This window comes from Aulonocara stuartgranti (assembly GCF_965226115.1).
Source record: "Aulonocara stuartgranti genome assembly, chromosome: 5".
Lineage (NCBI taxonomy): Eukaryota > Metazoa > Chordata > Actinopteri > Cichliformes > Cichlidae > Aulonocara > Aulonocara stuartgranti.
The window spans coordinates 31,928,443-31,952,970 of NC_138943.1; the positions used below are offsets into that span (position 1 = coordinate 31,928,443).

At 41.2% G+C, this 24,528-nt stretch overlaps 1 protein-coding gene across 20 annotated transcripts in view; it reads right to left on the reverse strand.

Annotated features, from left to right (window-relative positions):
* The window catches only part of foxp1b (forkhead box P1b), a 158,335-nt gene that overhangs the window by 59,199 nt on the left and 74,608 nt on the right, over positions 1-24,528 (reverse strand). For all 20 annotated transcript variants that reach the window (XM_082532091.1, XM_082532093.1, XM_082532090.1 and 17 more), the window contains one exon: positions 20,247-20,416. In XM_082532091.1, the coding sequence (XP_082388217.1) occupies positions 20,247-20,405 (159 nt within the window). In that variant the 5' untranslated portion in view covers positions 20,406-20,416. The remainder of the gene's footprint in view (positions 1-20,246; positions 20,417-24,528) is intronic.

Below are 24,528 nucleotides of genomic sequence, written 5' to 3' on the forward strand. Positions count from 1 at the left end.
GGGTACTTTAGATGGACTGTTAGAAAACACACACTCCTGCCGATTGCATCTTTGTTGGAAGTGTTGCATCACTTTGTAGCAAGGAGTGTTGTGCTTGGGAAAATGGGTGCTTCCAAAACCCAGCGTGAGACCTAGAATACTGTGAGCAGATTTTATCATGCGCGAATGATATTGTTTAGAATGGGAAGCTCTATCTGCCCTGGTCTCATAGACGGAGGACTCAACATTATCGATACACTCGAGACTCGCGAGATACGACCAGTAAAACCCCTAAATCTTCCAATTTAGTTGTGGTGAATATAGATGAATGTATTCTGCACACAAGTACAAGAAGGAGTTTGAGGAGGGGAAGAATGAGTTGCTACAGTCATGGAAGGTCACAGCGCTCGGGGCCTGAACCGACGGCCCGTGCTGACTGCTGACCACTCTGTGGGCCCGAGACCACGAGGCATGTTGATTAACTCAGAATAGATGCAAAAGCAACTCATGTAGATGAATAATCCCACTAATCAGTAAAGCAGACAACAAGCGTGACACTCCCTACAGCAAATTTTTAACTCTTCCCTTGAAGATGGATTGGAAATGTCAAGCGGCCAAAGAGCAGGCGAGCATCCTGTTGATTTGATTAAGAAACTAGAACTACAATCTGTCTTCATGAAGTAAATAAGCTTTTATGTATCTTGCTTTAAACAACCATACTACAGCCTTTATAGTATTTCTCTAGTTTCTGACTGTACATGTTTTCCCATTGGCACTCACTGCCTTGAACTGCTCTGACCTGAGACCCAACACATCATGAGCTGCCTAGGGAGAATTCCCAGTGTGTGTGTGTGTGTTGAACGAAAGTTCCTCCGAAGGAGAAGATTTTCTATAAATCACAGGCCAGTCCAATTGGCTATGGATTTAGTTGCAGCGGGGAGAGACAGCTCCCTGGGAATAGCAGTGTCTCTGTTGAAGTCATTCCAAGATGGGTAATATGATCCTATGCCGCCAGGAATAAAGGAAGGGAAGAGAAAAGCAGGGAAAAAAATCTGATTGCCCCGGCCATAAAGAGGAGTAATCTCCAGCAGTGTCCAGACACATCACCCGTCACACTGGACTGTAATGTATTTCAGTCTCACAGGCAGATGATGTGACACATGGTGAGCCTCACTTTTTTCAGTGGTTTTCTCTTATTCTAGAAATTATTAACCTTCATTGACTTGGTGGGAAGATATGGAAGGTAAATGGAATGAAAGAAACAAAAGTTTGCCAGTTCTGGTGCCTCACTCTCTCGTCTTGGTAGACTCCTTGCTGATGAACACCGAACAGCCACATCATTAATACCGCTACCGAGTGAAGTGAAACGTTAATCAGCCTGTTAGACTACAATGCTATGCTGGGAAACCATAAGCTGTTACTCACGTGGTTGTCACTTTGACATATACCACTCACCTTAACGCTGTTGCCAACCAAACAGCATTTCCCCTCATGGCTGGAGCCTACCCCAGAAGAATAATGTGCTGTAGGCGGCTGCCATCAGGAACAGCTTGAGGAACATGACAAAGAAAAATCAAGGCATGAACCGAGCCTCTACACTCAACAGATCCCAAACTGATTGCGCGTCTGCGGGATGAGCTGGAACAAAACTGATTCACAGAGGCCCGTCCGCATTAACCGCAGGACCTAAAAGTATCTGCCTGCAACCTTCCAATGTAAACTAGCTGATTAATGATCCTGGAGGTCATATAACTATACTGAAACCCAGTAGAGCTATCTATTCAGAACTGAGAGAAAACAACTGACAATTCTTCAGGGCCGAGCATTTAAACCAGGAAATTACAGAATGTTTGGTGCTATTTCAAAAGTTGGCAAGCTCTACAGCACCAACATTTCTTTCTCTTCTTTTTCTTTGCTTAATTAAATGAGGGTTTAGAGTTTCCTTCACCTTTAAGGTAACAACTAACCTCTGGTGATTTTAATTTGAATCTACAAATCTTAGATGCACTTGTGTATCACTAAAGATAAGACCGATCACCCATGCTGGCCAAAGGAGCATCTAGTTCCCAGCTCACAACTCTGGTTTACAAATTCTCTTTCACGTGATCGTTTTTTGGAGTGTTTATGGACTAACAAGTCATTTCATTGCTTTCAGTGTAAGCACTTTCCTCAACCATCTTAAACTTAATTAACATGCAGAGTGCAATGTGGTGACAGAATTGGTCGCCCTCAATCTGCCTGAGCCACCTTCAGCCTTAGGCGCTGAAACCTGCAGGCTGCTGGCTTCAATAAATGTCGCAAGAGAAGATGATCAAAACTCAAATTAAGTTATGCACTAAGCTTTAAGGGCTTACATAAACATGTGATGAAAATATTAAACAAAGTCAAACTGAGGAAACAGACGAGGAGAAAAACTATGGGTTTAAAAAAAAAAAGCTTCTTGATGCAACTGGAGCATCATTTGAATTAGTGCAATTGGGTGAATAATTTTTGCCAGATGTTGGATTTTCATTGATGAGTGAGCATTGCATATATACAATAAATCACTAGCCTCCTGTTTTTTAGAGAGAGCTACTTAGTAGTGGCTGGCATGCATAAGAAGTAAAAAGCAGGAGGCAGAAGTAGCCAAAACAACAAGCACTGCAGGAACCAAGGGCATGTGGGCTATAGAGCTGCTGGGGTGGTGGGCGGGGGGATGACAGACTGCTGTTCAACTCCATTAGCTGCTATGTGAGAGGGGTGCATCTAGCAGCACACGACCTGTGAAGAATCTTAGATCTCACTCTATCTTGGAATGGGGACTGCCGCATTAATTCTAGGAAACTGTAATCTCTCAAGCAAATCAAATTACTCTCATTAAGCGCAAGAAGAAAACTGCCTCTGTAATAAGTATGTATAAAAAGTATTTATTACCAATAATCACCTCTTTAATATGAGCTAGCTTACAATGGCTTTATTTTTGCTGATTAAGTTTAAAAATGGGGTAACAAGGAAGGGCACATGCTCACGGACACATACACAGGACATTCAGACACACGCGCGCGCTCACAAACAGGCTTCCAAACATGCACACTAATACACAGCTCATGGAGTTTATGAGAGCAGTTGCTACAGTGATTAAAGGGGAGGGTAGAGGGATACAGTGCTTGAGGGCCTTGGAGAGGACATGCCTCACCTAGTCATAAAAACACACCTCTGTCTTTAAGCCAGCGCCAGAATCGCTCTCAGTGGGTTCACTTGGAGGTGAATCACTAAAGAATTTACATGCAAAGTAGCACATGTCATCACCCAGACGGTCCACTTGTGCCTGTATTGTTACACTGTAACTTGGCGTACACTCAATGACCGCCACATATTTGCGAGGGATTGTGAGGCTGATGGCCTGACCCAGGGCAGGCGCTCTCAGAACAGAGCGATTTCTGAAATATACACACTTCTTTGTTTTTTCCCCCCCTCCACTTTGTAATTTGCATAATTTGTGTATCTAGAAGTCGCACTATTCCATCACATAGCCAACTGTATGTTAATGTTATGCACGTATGATTTTTAAACAGTAAACAAACAAATAACATTGCGGGAAAAACGACTCTGGAGGGAGGTGAAGTCTTTGCGCTTCTTCCAAGATATGACATCATTTCACAAAGTACGAGCTGCCAAGTATAATTGCCCTGCTGGTAAATGGAGGAGACACAGCTTCCCTCCCTCCCTGTTTCTAGTATTTGAGTCTTGATTCACATACCCAATTAATTACATCTAAATAAAGCTAACTAAAAGACAGCTAACAAAAACATATCAAAATGGGTGATAGAGAAAAAAAATTAAAGAAAACAATTTGTCTGTACAAAATCAATTAGGATTGAGGGTCAGTGGGTCATTCATTTACTGGTTCAGCATAATTACCTGTTTTCTTCCCCTCATTTACCTCTTTATTCATCTGGGACACTGATGTCCCTGCAAACCAAACGAACACACTTTTTGTGATTATTCAAATTAAACATCGACTCCTGAGAGAAAACGTCTGTCAAGCTACAATGCGGCAAAGCTAATATGCTCTAAAAACAAACTCCCCCGAAGCAAAATGTGGGAATTCTATTAGATGTCAGCCTACATAGTGTAAATTTCAATTTGCTTTGCCCAATCAGGTGATAAATAAAGGGTTTAAAAAAAGAATCAAATTAGAAATCACAATTTGATCTTGTGGAATATGAATTATGATGAAAATCTGCTGAGGCGCTTCTACTTACAGTATGCCTCCATGTCATATGTGCTGCGAGAGGACAGGTTACAGCAGTACTGTTGCCCCGTGGCTACAAATCATTGCAGCTGCTTCTTTGACTGTCTATCAAGGAGGCCGCATCCACTCATGTCTGTACCGTCTGCTATGATTCACAGCAGGAGGAAGGGGGGAGGTGAGACAGAGGAGGAGAATCATGGCTCACTTTAGATATTCTCCCCTTCTTCTAAAAGAAAGCTGTAAAGACATTTATAAACTGCACTGCGCCTATATAAAGCAGAAGTGTTGGTCTTTTAATAGACAAGGGCATTTATCAAAGAGCAGGCTCAGTTTAGCCTGCCTGCAGAATATCACATTAACACTTTGTAAACATCCACCCATAAAGATAATTATTTTGATTGCAAGACTCTTTCAAGGCTTTCCTTCCCCTCCTCAACATCTGGTGAAAATATGGGGCAAGTGCTGGCTTTCTGGCTCCTGCTCAGGTGGTTAAAATAGACTGCACACATGCACGTATAAACAGAGCGGTGGTACATTTTTTCCTTCTCTAGCTAAATTTTCTTTTCTTTTCTTTTACTTGTGGCAAGTCAGCGAAAAGGCAGAAGCTGCCAGGAAGTGAACCTTCTTCTCTCCAGCCAGAGAGGCTGCTGGGATATGCCTGGACCTGCAGCTGTAGAGAGTATTAAGCGTGATGCTCTGACAGGCAAGGCACGGGCTGTTACAGGTACAAACAGCAACTTTTTTCCCCCATTATGAGCCAACCAGGACTTGGACTCACCTGCAGCTGAAATGCAATGCAATGCCAAAAATGGGCTATAATCTGGGAGTTGAGTAATGTAATGTTAAAAAACAGCCACTTCTGATCAATAATGTACTCTGTAGCTGTTTAGTTTTTGTTTTTTTACTATATTTCTTTGTGATCCTGGTTGTGTAGTGGAGCCAAATAAAGGAGCGAAGGCCTCAAGAGTGGAACAGAGCATAGGAGATTGTGATAATTGACCAGGATGCTGCTACCATGGAGTCCCCTGTCCCCTCACCTTCAAATCCCAGCGGCCCCGTTTTCAATTTAACACAAGGCTTGACCAGATTTCACTCATTGCAGGGCTAAGGCACATCTTTGACACTTTTACATTAGAAGCACAGCTTTCTGCTGATTAAAAAGCGTCTCTCTACCTCTCTCCTGCTCTATGGCGAGAGGTAATGTGAGAGGGGTGTCCATTTCCTGTCCTTCCTTTCTTTCCAAATCAACCACAAATAACTCACAGCCTCCTGTGCCTATCTTGATTTCACTCTGGAAGATAAGGACACCATTTATTGTTTTCATTGAGCTTGAGTGCTAAGACAGAGAGCACTAAATTACTCTCAGATCGAGATAAATGCACCACAAATCACTAATTCAATCCATCTTCAATGCTGGTGATGCTTTGAAGAGAGGGGGGCTATCAAAAGATCACACTGTGAAACCGGAATCTGGTGGTGTGATACTGGCTAGAGACCTCATCAAAATGACAAGAAAAACTAACTGTAACCTGAGTTAGAAGTCCCCTTGGAGAGGCAGAGGGCTGCAATAATCTGTTTATGTGTTAAAATAGGAAATTCTCTTTTGTGTGACTCCTTCAAAGCTCTATTAGGCTACGTTCACACTGCAGGTCTTAATGCTCAATTCAGATTTTTTGATCAAATCCGATTTTTTTTGTCTGCTTGTTCACTCTACAAATAAAATGCGACAGCAAACGCGCTGTAGTGTGAACGCTCAAAGCGGCCCGCATGCGCAAAAGAAGATGCCACACACAACGCGCTCTGTTTAGACCAAGAGCAAACAATATTGTTTGACTGATGGCCCTTAATATAAAGACTTCGGACTTTACGTTTCCCAATTTTTGCTTTAAGTTATTTTGTTATTTACATAATAATGTAAATAACCTAATACTGATCCTCATTGCTGTTTTAGAGGAGCGGTGCTTCAAAGGATAGTTACAGATTTCTGTCAGAATCTGCAGATTATACAGTACAAATAACATGTTCACGTTTCTCCAACGTTGTCTTCCCAACAGTGTCACTGACATCTACACTGGATGGCCAGGAAGCGTTCGCGATGTCTTCTCCGGCGCTGATAATTGGCGTCTGTCTTGTGTCAGTGACGTAAAAGACGCATTTAATGCGACATGACCGTTTAAACATCAGTCGCTTTCTAAAACATCGGATATGTATCGGATTCAGTACCACATACGAAAGTGACCCAGATCGGATTTGAAAATATCGGATTTGTGCCGTTCACACTGTCATAGCATGATCGGATATGGGTCAAGAAAATCGGATTTGATGCGCTTTCGCCTGCAGTGTGAACGTAGCCTTAGACAATGAGTGGATGAACTCAAGGACAGTGTATACATGTATAACAACAAGCTGGAAATGTGTGTGAAGAGAACCTCTGTTCCCGCTAGTGGTGGGACGTTGGTGAGGGGCCGCGGAGTGGAGAGTATTTACTGATGCGGTTATCTTGTTCTTTGACAGGCAGAATCACTCAATCAGCCGCCGACGGCCGGGTTCAGGCAAGCATTACACGCACATCCCCGAACTTGAGGAGAGGAGGCGTCAGCCGAGCCAGATCTGATCAACAAATGCAGTTCTCCTGTGCCACAGCTATCTGAGATGATGATGATATTATTTGGAAGTGAGCAAAGTGATGGAGACAGCACGGGGAGAAACACAGAGAGACAGAAGGAGACAGAGCGAGACCTGAAGGTGGAACCTCCTGTAAGGTGCCACTTCTTAAAGGCAAAGTGTCTCTCTGCTGCAAAGCAAAGAGATAACATGCTGATGTATTCTAATAAGATGCCGCGCGCCTCACCAACACTCCCTTCAGCAGATCAAAGAGCCAAACATTTAATATGTTGGGGAAAGTCTTGCATTAATTATCAGAAACTTGAATTAAAAATAAAAACTTGTCTGTCCAGTGGAGTTACATACCAATTAAAAACACAATCGTAGCCGAGTCCAAATGACATTTCTAATGATAGCTTTTAAAAATTACTGACATGTACATGTTATTAAAAGGTTAAAGAAATTTGCATTTAGCAATGAGGAAAAAATAAATATAGTGTCGAGTGTGCAGATAAGAGCTCAGTAATTAGGAGGAGGCATTGCAGTGGTGGAAAACATTTGAAGAATAAACCTGGAATAGTTTGCTTCTTTCTCTGTTGCCCTACAGATATTTTACATTATTCAATCCAAAATACCATCTTTCTGATTCTAACTTTTCTTTTGCATGTTAATGTTTAATAAGAGCCTTTGGCTATCTATGGGCACAATTATTAGATATCCGCAGAGAGAAATTGAAAAATTAATCATACTCTCAATTTTGTACTTCTGTGATCCATTGGAAATGGCTTTAAGAGGGGGAAGCATCTCCCCTGTCACGGGCTTCATCTAAACACAATCAATATGCTGCCAGAGATGAGTTGCTTGTGCAACCAAGACAATTGCGTCAATACTGTAATTAACTGATTATTTATATGTTGGCACTTGTCCTGATGCGCTGCCAAACAGAAATGCTTCTCTCTCTTTCCTGGAACAGAAATACTGAGTGTGTGGGGTAATTACCAAAAACATTACACAACTCTGTCAGCCTTTATCACCCAGGAAGTTGTGTCATATATTGGCCACCTTTTGTTTGATGACACATGCTAACACACAATCAAACTACTTAAAGTGTCATAAAGGAGGAGCACTGAGGTTTTTTTATATTTAACAAAATATCCAGAAATCTTGCTGTAAGATCTTGAGATCTTGCATGCTAATATAATGTACTGAATATAAAATATGCCACTGTGCAGACAAAACCACATTATTTGATATATTCCCACACAATACAAAGTTTTTAAGTGGCACTTTAGCTTTTGAAAAGGAACAAACAGAATAAAATAATGTAATATGCAAAATAACGATAGCTAAAATTTCACTACTGCCTAAGGTTTCCCATAAAAGACTGCTTTTGATGTACAGTCCTTTCACTGTGTGTTTAAATTTCAAATCAACTACAGCACACATGCGATTTAAAAAATATCTCTTATTTCTGTTTGGAGTAACAACTGACATATGATCTACAAAAGCGCCGTAACCAACTGCATCAAACAACATGCTGGAAGCCTGTCAGGCCATGTGACCCTTGGTGAAGAAGGCCCTCTTTAAAATTCTCCCAAATACATCTTTTTATTTTGTGAGTGGTTGTTTTTGATATTTACAGATGAAACAAATGGAACTTGTGGGGGCTCCATCAGTGGCTAGTAGGGCTGTTCGATATAATGATATATATTGGATGACGATATAAAAACGTCTATCGTTTCATTTTACGCTATCATTTGTTTCGTGGTGTCGCAAAATAAACTATTTACAGCAATATTTTTTCATCGTTTTAATGGTCACTGTAGTGACTATATTAATTTCTTAAAGTTCTCTCTTTCTCTTATATTTAATATAACCACACTACAGACGGACAAGCGCCTGTTTTTATGCGTTGTCGTTAGCAACAGTGACGGTAACAGCATCGCGTGTCCGCTTGTTTATGTTCCACATAAACCTTTCACAATAAAGCTCAAGATCCTGTTGAGACTTTTCAAAATAAACTGAATCACGTGAAAGAGCAGATTATTTACGGATGAGAAGTAAAAAAGAGCCGCCAGGTGCTAAAAAATAAACCTTAGACTCAAATGTTAGAACAGGCTTTTACCCGCAGCACGCCGTGTAATAAATACTCACAAAGAAAACGGCGGCCGTTACAACTTATGTCTAAAAATGTATCGTTTCATGCATCTGTTAAAACACTCGACTCCAGCTACATGACGCGCAGCTGGAAACACTTCCCGCAAGTCGAGCTGCCCGAGATTCACAGAATTTACAGAAAATGTTACATTTTTGTGATTTATATCGTTATCGGGACGACAGATGTCTTATATCGGGATATGAGATTTTGGTCATATCGCACAGCCCTAGTGGCTAAATAGATTTTTATTTACTTTAAATGAAAAGAAGTGCAGTTTTGATCAAGACTTCCAAATATGTCAATGTTACAAGTTAACCTGGTTAAAAATACATATTTTTAAATAACAGGGGGGTTTTACATGTGAATCCGTGAATTAAAACAGCTTCGGTGTTTAAGAGTACAGAATCCAGATCAGAGTTTTAGTGCACAACACGCACTGAGACCTGAGTAAAGGTTACTAGTTTCAGGCATTCTGATTTAAAGAATTGGACAGTAGCAGTAAAACCAAACTCACATGTCTGTCTAACACGGCAGTAATGTCAAACAGTTGAGTGTGCCTTGGACTAAATCCCAGCTCACCTAAATGGATTAATAAATTGTTGCCAGGAGTTAAATGTGTAACTGACACATTAAAGCGTGCATGGGTGCCAAGCCATCTAAATCATGCTCGTGTTTAGTTCTGTTTCTCAATGAACCACAGTTACACTATTGTTTTAGGTTTTACACTTAGCTTGGCCATCTGAGAGAAATTACTTGTGTTCCTCGTGTCAGTGAGAACAAGACCCGTGATGGATCATGGGCTTCTCAGTACGCTCCTGTTGGCCTTACTCAATTTCCCCTGCCATGCTTCAACCGAAACCCCCCATCCCACCCACAGACAGTCCACGGACAGAACGGTGTCCTCCTTAAACAACTCTTTCTTTAACATCTGCCCAGAAGCAGTGCTGCTGCCTTTTGTCCACTCACTGTCTCCCAAGGCATGTCATCCAGCTCTAATCAAGCAGAAAATGGTCATAAATATTTCTTTCTGCTAGATTTCACATTCACATTTCACGCAGGGACATGATATTTCCCCCCCCTACCTCCAGGGAGTACCTAATGCAAAAAACAGTCACTTATATTCAAGGCTCATGTTCCTTCAGTCAAATGCAGAACATATTTCCCGTTTGCAGGGAAAAACAAGGGGGGGGGGAAAGGGAGGGAGCAAAGAAAAAAAGCAGAGGAGGGAGACATAAAGGACTGTCTTATTTTCTGTGCCATTTACTGGCTAGTACTTTCACAGCCATCCCATTACATCATGTCAAAGATTGTAAACAAGCAAATAACAACAGCGTATCAGAGACCACAGAGAGGGTGCAGCACCCATTGTCCTGGAGGTCTCTCTGTCACCAGCTAGGGAGGGAAAAAACATTTGTTTTCATAGTTCACTTAAATAATATATATCTTTCTTTATAGAGAGAAAAGGTCTGTGCGAGGATTTATTTGAACCATTGTCTCTGGCCTGGCTAAGTATTTATGGCACATGTCATTCACAGGATGTCGAGGTGCCATCACTTTTATTTATGACAAGACATCCCATCATGCCATTTCATTCTCTAAATGGTACACAGCTATTCACCAGTGAATACCGGCCTGTACCATTTTTCTCTCAAATAGAGGCCATGTCACCGCTGAACGTGCACAGGGGGTTGTTATTAATCACTCATACACACTTTGATGGGTGAATACATGTCAAACAATCAAATTTACTCCAAGAGACCTATGCATGGTGTGGCTGTCCATAGATATTTGCTTCAATGAAGGCTCATTTGATCATCAGAACTGGTAGTTTATCATATTTTACCCTCCGTGCAAAAAACATGGCTGTCAACTTTTTTAACATATAACAGAAACAAGGAGTATACACTGTGCACTGGTGCTGTACTGACTGAAAGGTTACATCCATCCATCTATCTATCTATCTATCTATCTATCTATCTATCTATCTATCTATCTATCTATCTATCTATCTATCTATCTATCTATCTATCTATCTATCTATTATAAAGGTCAGTCTTCTTGTCATGATGACTATATCACAACCTGTGAAAACAGTTGGATCGTGGCTCTGACGGCAACGTTCCAAACATCTGACGAATCAACCTTGATCATGTCATCATTAGGGTTCTGGGTCCCAAACCACGCTACAGATTTAAAGCCAAAATATCTTGTCCAGTTAAAAGAAACAAATCTCCTAGCTTAACTTCATGTAGTTAAAAGCAGATTATAGTTGTAGTTGAGTTTCTTTTCCTCAATGTAAACACATCTGTGCTCGTTCTGCTTCACTGATAATTTTTCCCTGGCATGATTTTTTCAGGTCGTCATATTAACTTTGGTGAAAATAAAGCAAAACTTTAAGAGGTTAACGTAATGAACGGTCTCTGCGCTCACTTCTTTTTAAGCCATGAATATCCTTCTTACCTCCTATCATTTAGCTTAGACTTGGTCTTAAATACTGAGTCCTTGGGAAGCACAGTTGTTTCAGGGTACTCCAGGGAGCAATATCTGCAGTCTGTGTGCCAACAAATGGCAGCAGGTGGCATTTTGCTACTGTGCAATCACCTAGCTACTGTTAGAACTCTAGGACTTCCTCCTCTGTCACCCAGCATAACCAGGACTTGAAGCCAGATGCCAAGGGTGAACACTGCTGTCTATTACCCGCACTGTGCCAAGAGATTATGAATAAGATATAAAAGTCAGGCTCACTACAGGCTTTTCACATTAGCCCGGCTGTGTAAGGGGATGCCCCCTATGCATACATGTATACAAGCAAGTGCACGTGCTTGCAAGTGTCGTGCACACACCTCCACATGCACATGCACTTAAACATGCATCCATACATGCACGTGCATCAATATTTTTCATGCACATACAGACTCTATCTGAGGCAACTCTACCTTTGTAGAGACATCTTTTGCACACCCAAAAATGCCTTAATCTGCAACAAGGATTATTGGAACAAATAAGTGTTTTAAAAGGGGAGAGTCCCGGTTTCAATTTCAATAGCTCATTTAACCCTTATCTGCCCAAATCCTTAGGGTCCATTCTATGTTAATTGGATCTACATTGCACAAGCATTGGGGGTGTTAACAAGCACAGGCTATGAATATTAATTACCCTGAAGTTTTCTGCACAGGAAAGACTTCACTGATACATATTAATTCTATGAAGTTTTTAAAGTAGTGCTCTCATTAAAAATGAATAGGCACTGCGCTTGAATGTTTTCCCATGAGGAATTGTGCATCCTTAAGTCTATCCCTAATAAATTGGGTCAGATTGGATATCCTTAAAGAACAGCATCTCCTTAAAACGGGATTATTATTCAACTAAATGTAAACATTGCAATCGGGTGAAGAAAGGGTTTTGTTTAAACTGTGTTTTGACAATGGCTATTAAAGCTAGTCATGTCTGAGCGTGTACTTTCCCAACCACAGCCTCCTGAGGCCCTGTTAAAACGGTTACTTATTTACAACACTAAACACACAAGTTGTTCAGCTAAACAGTGCTAAATTACTCTGTTTGCCTGAATGCGTGTGTGTGTGTGTGTGTGTGTGTGTGTGTGTGTGTGTGTGTGTGTGTGTGTGTGCACGTGTTTCCGTGTGCAATGATTTGTGTGTGCATGTTGATGTGGAGCATTCAGAAGCTGTTGCTGGCACTACTTTAAATAAAACATTGAGGATGCATTAGTCCTCTGGCTAGCCGAGGCCTCTCTCTCTCTCTAAGCCATTTAATACTGAACCTATGCAGACGTGTTTCCCTGTCTGCCTCCAGCCAGCTGCTTCAGACACCTGCTCAAAGTTTAGAGTTGCCCACTTCAGCACAAACACGCACACCATGGCCATCAAAGATGATCCGGGCACCACACAATGAGAGCCACTTCACTCTTCCTAATGATACCAGCATACACTTGCATCATTTACATGGGAGGCATTTGTACGTCCACACTTCCTTGACAACATTCCACAATTTTTCCACTAGGACAAACAGTGTGTTTCAACTAAAGACTGAGGATGCACCCAATTAATATCATAAATCTGGTTAGGATCGTGATACTATTCGGCCATCTGTTTAGTCCAAAACCCGGGTTTACATCCAGCTTGTCAGTAACACCGCTAACACTTCTGAATCAGACACTTTCAACATTATCTTGCTAACATGTTATAAAAAAGAAACCTATTTGGTCATTCAGTTTAGAGAGGTTTGCTGATTAATTAATCCCAACCCTGTCTTCCTTGTACAGATGCAAACACAAAACCTGATGAATTATAGGAAAAATGTTTAGAAAACAGCCTGTACTAACACCAGCTCTTACCTATAAAATCTGGAAAAGTATAAAAAGGCTTTCTTTTTATGGCATGGATGAATATCTTCACCATTAAATTACTAAATGTATAAGAATACCAGTGATAAGAGAAACTGGTTCTCTTGTCTACACTGAGAAAAGTGAAGCTTCTGTGTCATTTAGTTGAACTGAAGCTTTACATTGTTGCAACAGAAAACTGGGATTTCTGGGTTGAAGGTGTTTATTTCACGTTAACTAAATTAAAAATCACTTACCATGGGAAAAAAATCAACAAAAAGGCTGTAGTCTGTAGTGTCAGTGTCAAGCTCTAAGCATCAGATCAGCCAAAGAGACAAGTGGACTCTGTGTTTTTTTGTTTGTCTTTTATAGCTCATTTGTATTCAGATGCACTCCAGGGAAGTGTAAGGAATTTCTGTTAGATTGTATTGGGAAGGAACAGACTTTAATATGAGAGAAATTAGAAATTAGAACCACAGTATCTGATTTTTCTGTCTGTCATATTCATTTTATTTAAGTAGCCACTGTTTGCACAGTGTTAGAAACATTGTTAATGTTAATGGCTGTTGCATTACCTATCTCATGTTTTAAAGGTGAAAAGGTTTTAAAAAGAGGGGTTTGGTGAGGGTGGGTGGAGGCTGCGTAGGGAAATCAGTTTTGCTTCATTTCATCTGGTCTGTTTTTGTTTTTTGTTTTTCTTTCTCTTTATCAGCTGTTGTGTAAATAGAACTGAAGTCTTCATTGCTTTATTTTGTAATTTTTATTGTATTTTTTTTTTGCACATAAATTTTTTTTTTTTTTAAACATACCATAATAAATCTGGTCCTTCAAAGAAGAATTTATTTGTATTTCTAGCAAGTTGATTGTGACAAAACCTTGGTTTTACTTTAGAGAAATCAGCTCTCGCTTTTGTTTTATAGTGAATTCTGTGGAGTAAAAATAAAAATAAGTAACATTTTGAACAAGGACATAAGAAACCAATTTTTAATTATGTATCAGTAGAAACTCTATTTTATTAGACTGACTAAAAATGTGAAAGAACTTAATAAAATTGCATGTAACAAAATTACAGTGTCCGAAGAGTCCACAGAACAAATGTACTCAGAAAATGATCTTTTTAGTTTGTTTCAATGTACATTTATGATTCTGGAAAAATAAATATTTTTGGCTTATTTTAAATACACAGTTACAGTTTTTATTAAATCAGAATTATAGTCTGAGTAAAACTAATACATTTAATTGTAACACATTAGAGTAATTTGATTCAAAGTAACATTTTTTTCAGTGTATGTCATTTATTTTTTTAAGTTTATATATATATTTTTAATTCTTTGTCTTTTTCTTTTCTAATAGCAATTTTAAAGGTCCAACATATGCAAAAAAACTTTGTGAAAATTTAATTATTTACCATGAATCAACTTTTGACATGGCTCCATTAACATGTTTTATTTTATGTGGGTGTAAAAAGAAAAAAAAACAACCTCAAACCTCTGAGCTACAGGGAAAGACGAGTGAGTGTGTTTGAATGTGTGCGCTTCTAAGTGTGGCCATTCTGATTACCACAATGTCAAACAACTCCTGTAATCCCCCTCCTGCTGCCCACATAGGCAGGGTGTGTAAACAGGATGTCGACCCAAGCAACAGTCAACTATTTTAAACTCTGGGTTTCAGCACACATGTAACCTGCGCTTCATCTCTTGTCAGTCGGACAGCAGCAGCTGGAGGTAGACTCAACAAAATGGATGAGTTCATAGGCTGCTTTGGAAAGCATCCACAAGCCAAAAATGAGGTGCTGGGTGGTTTACCTCTTGAAAGCTCACTAACAAAACCTGGGTGACAAGAGGATATGAAAAGTTGCACCTAGACTAAACACATTTTGTTTTCAGATTTATAAATGTGTGTAAAAGCGTTTAAAAAAAAGAGATGCTTCCACTGAGGGTGCGAGCGTTTGTAAAAATGGTCAGGATATTTTCAGAGACAGAGAGTTTGCTTTTTTTCCTTTAATAATTATTTCCCCTTTTTTTCCACATAGCAACGCTTTGCTGTTCAATTTTCACCTCCATCTGTGTGATTATTAATCAGATCACACATCAATTGCCAGAACCAGCAAAGAAATTCAGCCTGTAATAAAACTGTCATGTGCTGTGGTATAAAGACAGATGTTGCCAGTTGTGTGATAACATAATTAAACTGTTCTGTGAGGGATTCCATAAAATTATTCAAATTGGACGAGCACTATCATTTTACCAATAAGCAATTTAGGGCAATATGCAGTGTCATAACACTGATGTTATCCTCTCTGCCAGATTTTCCAATAAGCCCGAGCCTTTGCTTGGCCTCCTGTGACAGTATGAACAGTATACATGAAGATACGTGAGAGCTGCTAGAGATGCTGGAGTGTCCTTTCAGTGTGATGCACAAACCGCTACACCACGAAGCCACTATACTGCAGCGAAGCGATTGGTCAAAAAGCACACACACACACAGAGAGGACGGCTTTGTCATTCATGTGAAATATTCAGCATTGCACTGCACACGTCTATCTTATTCTGCTGTAGAGCAAATACAGAGATACTGGCAGGAATTCAATTCAAAGGCGCAGCGATAAGGGTGCGTTCTTCTTGTGTAACAGTGTATGTATTTCAATCTGGGCATAGCACGCTCTCTCTTTGCCCTCAGCTCTGCTGCAGAGTGCATGCGATTAGCAGAGATCTGAGGCAGAAAATGCTCTCTGGTCTCCTCTCTGACCTGGTGCTGTTAACTCTCTCAGTCTGACCACTAGCCCATAATGTGGACTGGACGCCCAAAACCAGCAGGTCCTACACTTAAAGGCCTGACCTTTGCAACTCCATTCTACGTGAGCATATATATACTATTCACGTCTGTGTGTGCGTACTGGGAGAGCAAGGCTAATCATGGATCACTTGGCCATCAGAGAACAGTTAAGATTTGCAGTTCCACCTTCACAAGCCCCCACAAGGGACAGTGTATGATTTGAATTATGCAAGCAGAGGATGTGTGCCCACTCAGCTCTTTCTGTGGCCACTGTTATGGCCGTCAACCTCACGAAAGACACCTCAACCACACAGGCAGCGAGGAGGAAAACGAAAGAAGTAGCTAGCCGGTCTTATCTTTCAATATGTAGAAAATCTTTAAAAGCACTTGTTGGACAGGGTATGTTAGATGGATGTGCATGCAATAAAAGAAAAGCAGTTATTAATAATTGTTTTAGGTATTTTCTCTCGTGTGAACACCAGCCTAAGTTTATTAAAAGGACTCTTGTAAAGGACAGGATATTAATATTTAATGCTCTACAGTTGCATCACACGAACCAAATTTAGAGCGAAAGAGTAACTCGTGTGTTTAAACAGGTAAGATGCTTTGCTGAAAATGACCACACATCACAGGAAATGTGAATATCGTGAAGACAGCAGCTCTAGAGCTAACAGGGTGTCCTTGAGAATATTACTGTCACCGTGCATTTATGTGACAACTACAGCTGCACAACACCGTTTCCTGTTGCAAAATCATTTAAATCACAAATCACATAACAGGTTATTGCAAAACTTTTTCATACTATTGCTTTTGTTTTATTTTCGCCCCTGCAGTATCTTCACTTCCTCATGTGGATAACGTTAAAACCACAACTTCTGCAACACAAACAAAAACAGAAAGCAAATAAACAGTGTGGTTCAGGGGTGCAGACACGTGTGCTATGAAAAGAAAAAAACTGCACATGCTATAATAGAGACATTTATTAATAATACATGGGTAACAGTGAACACAACGAGCACAGCAACAAGATGCACAACAAATGTTTACAAGGGCACCCAGTTGTCTAACTATTACAACACAACAGACAGGACATTGAGTTCCTCCTATAGAGAAATCTGCTGAATTTCAACAGCATCTTGGGGAAAAAAGAGAAGAAACGCAACACCTTTTTCACCCTAAAAAAATATTTGACTTACTAATAGACATGCTTAATTCAAGCTTATGGTCCACTTCCCCCAAATCTGACTAGTCAACAAGATGAATTCCCCTGTCAGAATCAAGATGATCAAACAGATTACAATTATTTCATCCCCCATCTTTATTAATGAGGACTGTCTTTCATAGTTATGTTCCCTAATAAGAATAAATGATATGCCACTGCCAGGTTTGTTGTTCCGGCTCACTCGAGGGACTCTCAGACATTTGCACTTTGAGTCTGAAAACATTTTAGATTGATTTTTGCGTCACCTAAAGGGGTAATGGCACCTTGCATGTGTTGTGGAGAACAAAGAGCGCAGGAAAAAAAACTCTCAGTGTGTCAGTTAGAGGCATATTAGTGCAAGCCACAAATAAAACTTAAAAGAACGACTGTGAAATGTCACAAAAGTAAAAAGTTATCGAGTAACTGAGTGAAGATCGTAATGCCCCGGGGACAATTAACATGGTTCATGGTGCGTGAGGGAAAATCCTCGGCTAGGCTAATGGGAAAATAAAAAGACTGCCTGCCTGTCTTGCCAGTAACACTACCATGGTAAGTAGCCTATCAAAGTCCAGTGCCAGGAGCTGAGAGTGAGACATCTCGTCCTTCGTTCCCATCCGCGCGTCATTTATCACAGGCAACAATTAATACACCTCCCTGCATGCGGGCCACACAAATTAACCACTGGATTTGTTCAAACGGCATGAACCAGGAATTATTTCCGCATTTGCTACAGTAGAGAGAATGTTTCCGCAATATATGGAAGCAGGATGGAGAGAGTTGCTGGTTTCTCCTTTCTTTAAATGCCAGGGCAGATGCTGGAGAGCAATAGTTCTTTTTGGACGACTTGAAAACAGGGAGCATGCTTGGACGACTGGCTCTATTCTAGTGGGAAGGCTTTATTTCCATCCCTTGTTGGTGTCAAGTGCACATCCATGACATTTTTCTCGCCCGTTCTCTCCCTCTCCCCTGCCTCGCATTTATCAAAGTTGTAACCCTGTTGTCTTTGCAGAGCGAATCAGAATGTGCCCCTGGCAAAGAATGAAGGAAAAGTCAACAGGAATTAAGTTTCACTGCAACTGTTTACTCAACTGTGGCCTGCAGTTATTGAAATTTTATCCATGGTTTTGTGTGACTACTGCAGTAATGAATTCAGTATGGCTGTGATTTTCTCACTGACGACATGCTCGTTCGGAGCTGGAAAAAAGATGGGTGGGAGGTGGGGCCTGGGGTCTAGCTGGGGTAGTGGGGATGATCTGGAGAGGCCTAAAGGCTTCACAGACTAAGGCTGAGAATCAGAACACACACTGACTCATCCTTTGTACTTACTGAACAATCAACACTTCTTCTGCCACTTACAAAGAGGAAATGGAATTAACAGGGGCATCTTGCACCAAAACAAGCACCACACTTCTAAGATGACGACACCTAAAGCATTGTTTTGCTTTGAGTGTATGTTTGACCAATTAATTATATTTACATACACCCATACTCGACAATAAAAAGGGAAAAAACAAACTTTTTTTTAAACAATTCAAAAACATGACTACTGACAAATAGTGACCTTACAGGGTTGTGCCAGTCCAAAGCCCAAAAGCTCCTGTAAAATTAGTGACTTATTGTTCCTGATTTTACAGATAAATAAATGCTAAACAAGTTAAAATTTGTAGTAAAGAATCATGCAAACGTTATGACTTCATTTAATTTGACCTGTTCAATGCTTACATGGATTAAAAAATCCCTTCTGATATATCAATACATGGTAGTTCCCCTTTCGCGGTGGTACTGGGAAATAAATCCTCCAGTATCTCTGTTCTCCTGTGTGCAGAGCTACAGACTGGTACCCCTGCTGTTCTGCCTGTGCTAGCACATGATCAGCAATTAGCATTATAGCGAGGGGAAAGTGCTATAAGTGCATATAGCTGGTGTTACAAAGTTCCTGGCAAAAGCCCTGGTCATCTTACTGCTGAAGTGAAACCTGAGCTACACATCTGAAATTTCACAATAAAATTTATGTTATGTCTAAACGTCACCTAAAATGCCAAGCAATGACTCTTTAAACGGCTAAGCTATTTTGTCCTATTATCAAAATGTTCCCATCATTTCCGAAAAACAGAACTGTTCATCAGTAGCCAAATATCACAGCATCAGAACACCGTGATGATTGTGTTCAAAGATGATAAATGATAATACTGAGTTATTGCTCAGCTCTATGTGTTACAATGCCATTTCCCTCTTGTTCCATGCTACAGCTTTGTTTGCCTCCCTGTAAAAATGCTGATGGATGCGCTGTGACAACAGACAGCGGCACAGAGCCGTGCATCATCACCAAACAGCTCCTGACAACAACCCTAGTTGTGCTGTCGCAAAGACCAAGATAGTAGAAGACACACTGATCTTTTCAGTGTTGTTTCTTTAAACGCAGTGTCGTGTGCCACACATAACGCTGACACCAACAGAAAGAGCTTGTCTGTTTGCCTCAAGTCTGAGATGGTGAAAATGTTTCGGCTTCACTGACGATAACGCCGGCGTCTGTCTCCTCACCTCATTGGTTAGTACAGCAGAGTGTGGCATTAGTTGTGAGTGTGAGGTGTGTTTACAATGAGCCGGAGGAAAACGCTGTCATCCAATTGGATGTCACAGTTCCTTAACTGTCTACAAAATCCTGTGGCACCTACATACTTAAAATATGTCAGAACATCATAATAAATATTTGATGGAAATGCAGATGCTGCATGCTACGATAAACACGTTTGCAACCAAACAATCACACAGAAAGAGCACTCCTCGTCTTTTAAATATTCAAAAAGGGCCTCAGTATACATAAATAATAATAATAATGTGTTTATGAACTAGATGTACTTTGAGGAGGAATTAAATATTAAGAGGCACTTTAAGAGGCGGATCGGCCTGCTGTTGACATGGCTTAATAAAGTGAAGACAGGTGTGAATGGTCTACCTGGTGCTGCTGGAGATGCAGGAAATCTGCTGCAGTCACTTCCACTGACGGCGCGGCACTTTTTGGTCGCCCCTCTCTGGGTACTCCCTCCACGCTCGCTCCTCCATTCTCATTGGCTGGGCCGTTGCTCGTCGCCTCCGTCCCAGATTCTTGCATCATGACTTAAAAACCTGAGAGAAGGCGCAGAAGAAGAGAAAACAGGGACAGAGACAGAGAGAAGCAGCTGTTAAAACACACTGCAATGAGGTCGCATTTCAACTGTGGGCCAAACTATAAACATCTGTCATATTCTTCCCACACAATTTCACTTTTGTTGCAGGTTTCCCTGTTGGTTTGTGCTTCCCCGTGTCTTGTTTGTTTGCGTGTAGCATATGCAATGAGGCAAACACACACACACGCATTCACAGGCTGCCTCTAAACACAGTAATGAACAGCTCCTTTGTTTTGTCTTTTCCAGTGCAGATCCTTTACAGATGACAAGTCCATACCGGGCAGGAGAAAAGCAAGTGGGTTTTGTTTGTATCCTTCAGTATAGGGTATATGGAGAGCGCTGGGGGGGGGCATGGTGGAGGGGTTGGGGTTCGGCACACATGTAGAGGAACCCAACCTGCGTTGAGTGAGAGCAGAGGAGCCCAAGAAAACACTGGACCTCCAAAACAAAACACTTTCTATGGAAATGGATATATTTACTTGCATGGCTCCCTGAAGAACCACGGCAGAATGGCTTTTTAATGGGAAACAGAGCGACTGTGTGAGGCCTGCCAAAGGATCTCCATGAGAAACATCCAATCTGAGGCTGAACGAAAACAGTCAAATCCTTGAGGGGTGCTCAATTAACACCAAAACACAGGTCTGAATATAAATAAATCCTTTTGCATTGGAAAAAAATGTTGACTTTCATAACTTAATCTAACTGAAAAGGGTAAAATACAAACACTGGCAGTCGTTTTAAGCACCACTGCACGCTTTATGTAAAATTATGGCAGCAGCAATCAGTGAATACACAGCTATTTGCTTACAAGATATGTCCTCAGTTTTGTTTTTGGATACACAAAAGCCAGACAGACATGCCATCTATCCCAGCACACCCCCTCTGTCTCTCTGGGGATAAGTGCCAGTGACACTGGTGCATATCTGTGCCTGAATTCCTCAAATCAGTGGAATGATTTACAGCTATTGTGTGCTGGTCACAGGCTTCATTGCTGCAATGCATCTATCCCCCCAATTCCAGGGCAGTTAATGAAGCTGACCAAGTCAGGCAGAAGCAAATTAACTTGGCTGATTAATTATTTATATGAAGCAGAATAAATGCCTTTAAAACACTGGGCCTCATCATGAAAGAATGTGAAAGTGGAACTAAATGCAGATTTATGGTGTTGCATTTAACGCATGTAATAGGAAGGCCAGTCTGAGTTTATATGTGCTCAGGTACACATGCACAGCGTCTCCAGAGATCCCATCTAAACAAGATGCAGACACACACCCAAGGGGACACACACTCAGGCTGACAGACAGGAAATTGGGGTTGACAACTTGTCACAAAAGAATATTTACAGAGCAGAGGTGAGATAATAATCTAGAAATGGGATTATTTAAAAAAATAAACAGTGGTGTGAGGAGAACTGCGCTTTCAAAATCAGTTTTTTTTAGGGACAGGCTCGTAGCTCACTATCATCAGCAGCAGTTTGGGGCTAAGAGGAGCTAAAACTGTACCAGAACACAAAGCAAACTCCAAAGAGCATTATAGTTTACATTTCCTCTCAGCCCTCCTCGCAAGAAGCATGACTGAATGAGTCATCTGACACTGTGGCCTGTGCCGGTTCAGTTGTGTGTCACAACGCCCCCACACTCAGGGGCCTGTCTGAGCAGCTTGGGCCCGGCCTACAGGGCCTGTTCTTTGGGCTGGAGCTTGAGCTGGCCCCCCTCTCCCTCCAGACAGATGTTGACCCGGCTCACCCTTCCAGTCTGGCACAGCCTCCCTCCATAATGGGATTTTCTAAACAAGGAGTGAGCAAGAGGAATACTGTGGGATGGGACCCAGCCAGCCACAACTCCATCTACAGGCCCCTGCCTGCACCAACTCCCCTTCTGAGACACCAATTAGAAACACACATTCTCAGGCGAAATTAAATGCCATTTGAAATAAACCATGTGCTGACGTTATTCACCCCCACTTATTTTTCAAATAAAAGATATTTTCCACTTGCGGGAAAAAAAGAGCTGTCTTTTTCTTTTTTTTTCCCTCTCTAAAGCTACATAAGGGGGGGAGGGGGGGGGGGGGTAATGGCTATTATACATGCACTGTCATTCCATGCAAAAATTTTCATAATTGTAACGGAAAGGCGTAAATTTCCAAATGCACAGCATCTCCAAAAGTAATCAAGAGAATGAGCCGCGGGGCTATTTTAATGTATGCAAAACTAGTGACCCACAATAAAGGAGAGGAAGGCTACAATGAATGCAAAGTAATGCGCGCATGCTTGCGACCGGCACTGATGAGGGGATGGCTAAAATTAACACCCAATTAATTTTCGAATTGACAAACAAATGAAACCCATAAATCTAGTTTCTCATTAATTTTAGCACAGAATAATTCAAAGCTGCAATATCATGAGTGAAAAAATTGGAGGGAAAAAAGAAAATGGAAAATGGGCATTATCCATCATAAATATCAAGCAGATAGGAAAGAGCCTTATTAGAGAGTTGTGCTGATAACAATGTTAATCTGTGAAGCACTGAGGCACGGACACCATCATCATCAGCTGAGGCCCGGGCAACTTGTCCACGTGACTCGGCCCTGAGTTTGTTTATCTATGTATTTATTTTCACTTTGCTCTGGGGAAAGCCTTGTGTGTGTGTGTGTGTGTGTGTGTGTGTGTGTGTGTGTGTGTGTGTGTGTGTGTGTGTGTGCGCGATGATGATGACGATGACTCGAAAAGCTCCAAGTTTTTCCATTTGTTCCATTTATACACCACGTGCAAATTCAACTGTAATTATGGGTCAAGCATCATGCTAAATGGGGTGTAGTTACTCGGTTTAAGAACATATGCATTCGTGGTCCAAACACAAACATTTCAACATAATAAAATACACAAAAGGAGACGTGAGGGGAAAAAAAGAAAAAGAAAAGCTCTCTTATTATTAATGGAGCATGTCAGTTTTTTCGGAGCTGGAAAAAAAGTTTAAAAAAACAAAAGAATGAAAATAATGGAAATTCCAGGAGATCAAAACAAGGCAACAACAGTTTGTACAAAGAGAACTAGCTGTGCTGTTGATTATTAGATGCCTGCCTGGTCTTTAGGGGGGAGCTGCTTGCAAAATAAAACAAGTGTTTGGAACAAACACTGGATAATAAAAAAAGGTCAGAGTTCCTGTTTGTTTACAGTTTGTTTTGTTTTCCCTGCTTCAAATGGCATAGGGAGTACAGTACAAACAAGAGTCACATGGGTCTCCCACCTGACCAGACAGGTTGAAGGTTAAGAACAGCCAGCGGGCCAGAGCTCATCACCACAATGGAAATCCAATGCCTGTCCCCCTGTCATGCCTGCCCGGAATTCAACAGCTCAAACGAGTCAGCGGTGGATTCAAGGTAGGGCTGGTCCGCGCAGCTGTGCTCTGACCCTTCTCCGTGTTCTGTTTTTCTCTAATGCTCATGACAGCAAAGCCTCGGCAGCCACCTGCTTCGATTCGCCAAGTTCTCACACAGACGTTGTTTACAGAAGCACACAACAAAAGCACAACATTTCTTGGGTGGGAGATAATGACATACAAAGGAGGACACAATAGGGAGAAGTTCACTTTAGAGCTGTTTAGGTTCAGCTTGGTTGCCAGACTAGACAACACATCGGCATGCACCAAAGGTGCAACAACAGAATGCTTCTGAAGGTTGCTGAACAGGCTTGTGTTTTGCTGTATTTTGGCTCCTGATGTGAGGGAAAAGTCGAAAGACAAACACAAGCTGCATGTTAAATAATCCATTATCGCAGCCCTCATCACTGATAACAAACTACTCTGAGTATCTCTTGAAAATATTCCACTGGACAACACAACACGGAGAAATTGGGCTAAATTCCAACAAGCTTTATAAACTGCACTCCCACTCCCTCATACATATCATCTCCACACAGCAGAACCACCTCAGTCACAAAGCCTGAAGGTGGATCCAGTTGCCGCTCCTCTTCTGAGAGAAACGAACGGCCGTGGTGACATTCTGCCAAAGGAGACTTCACAGTCAGACCAAACAACCGTGTAATCTTGTCAGCCACTTCAACCAAGTCACAGA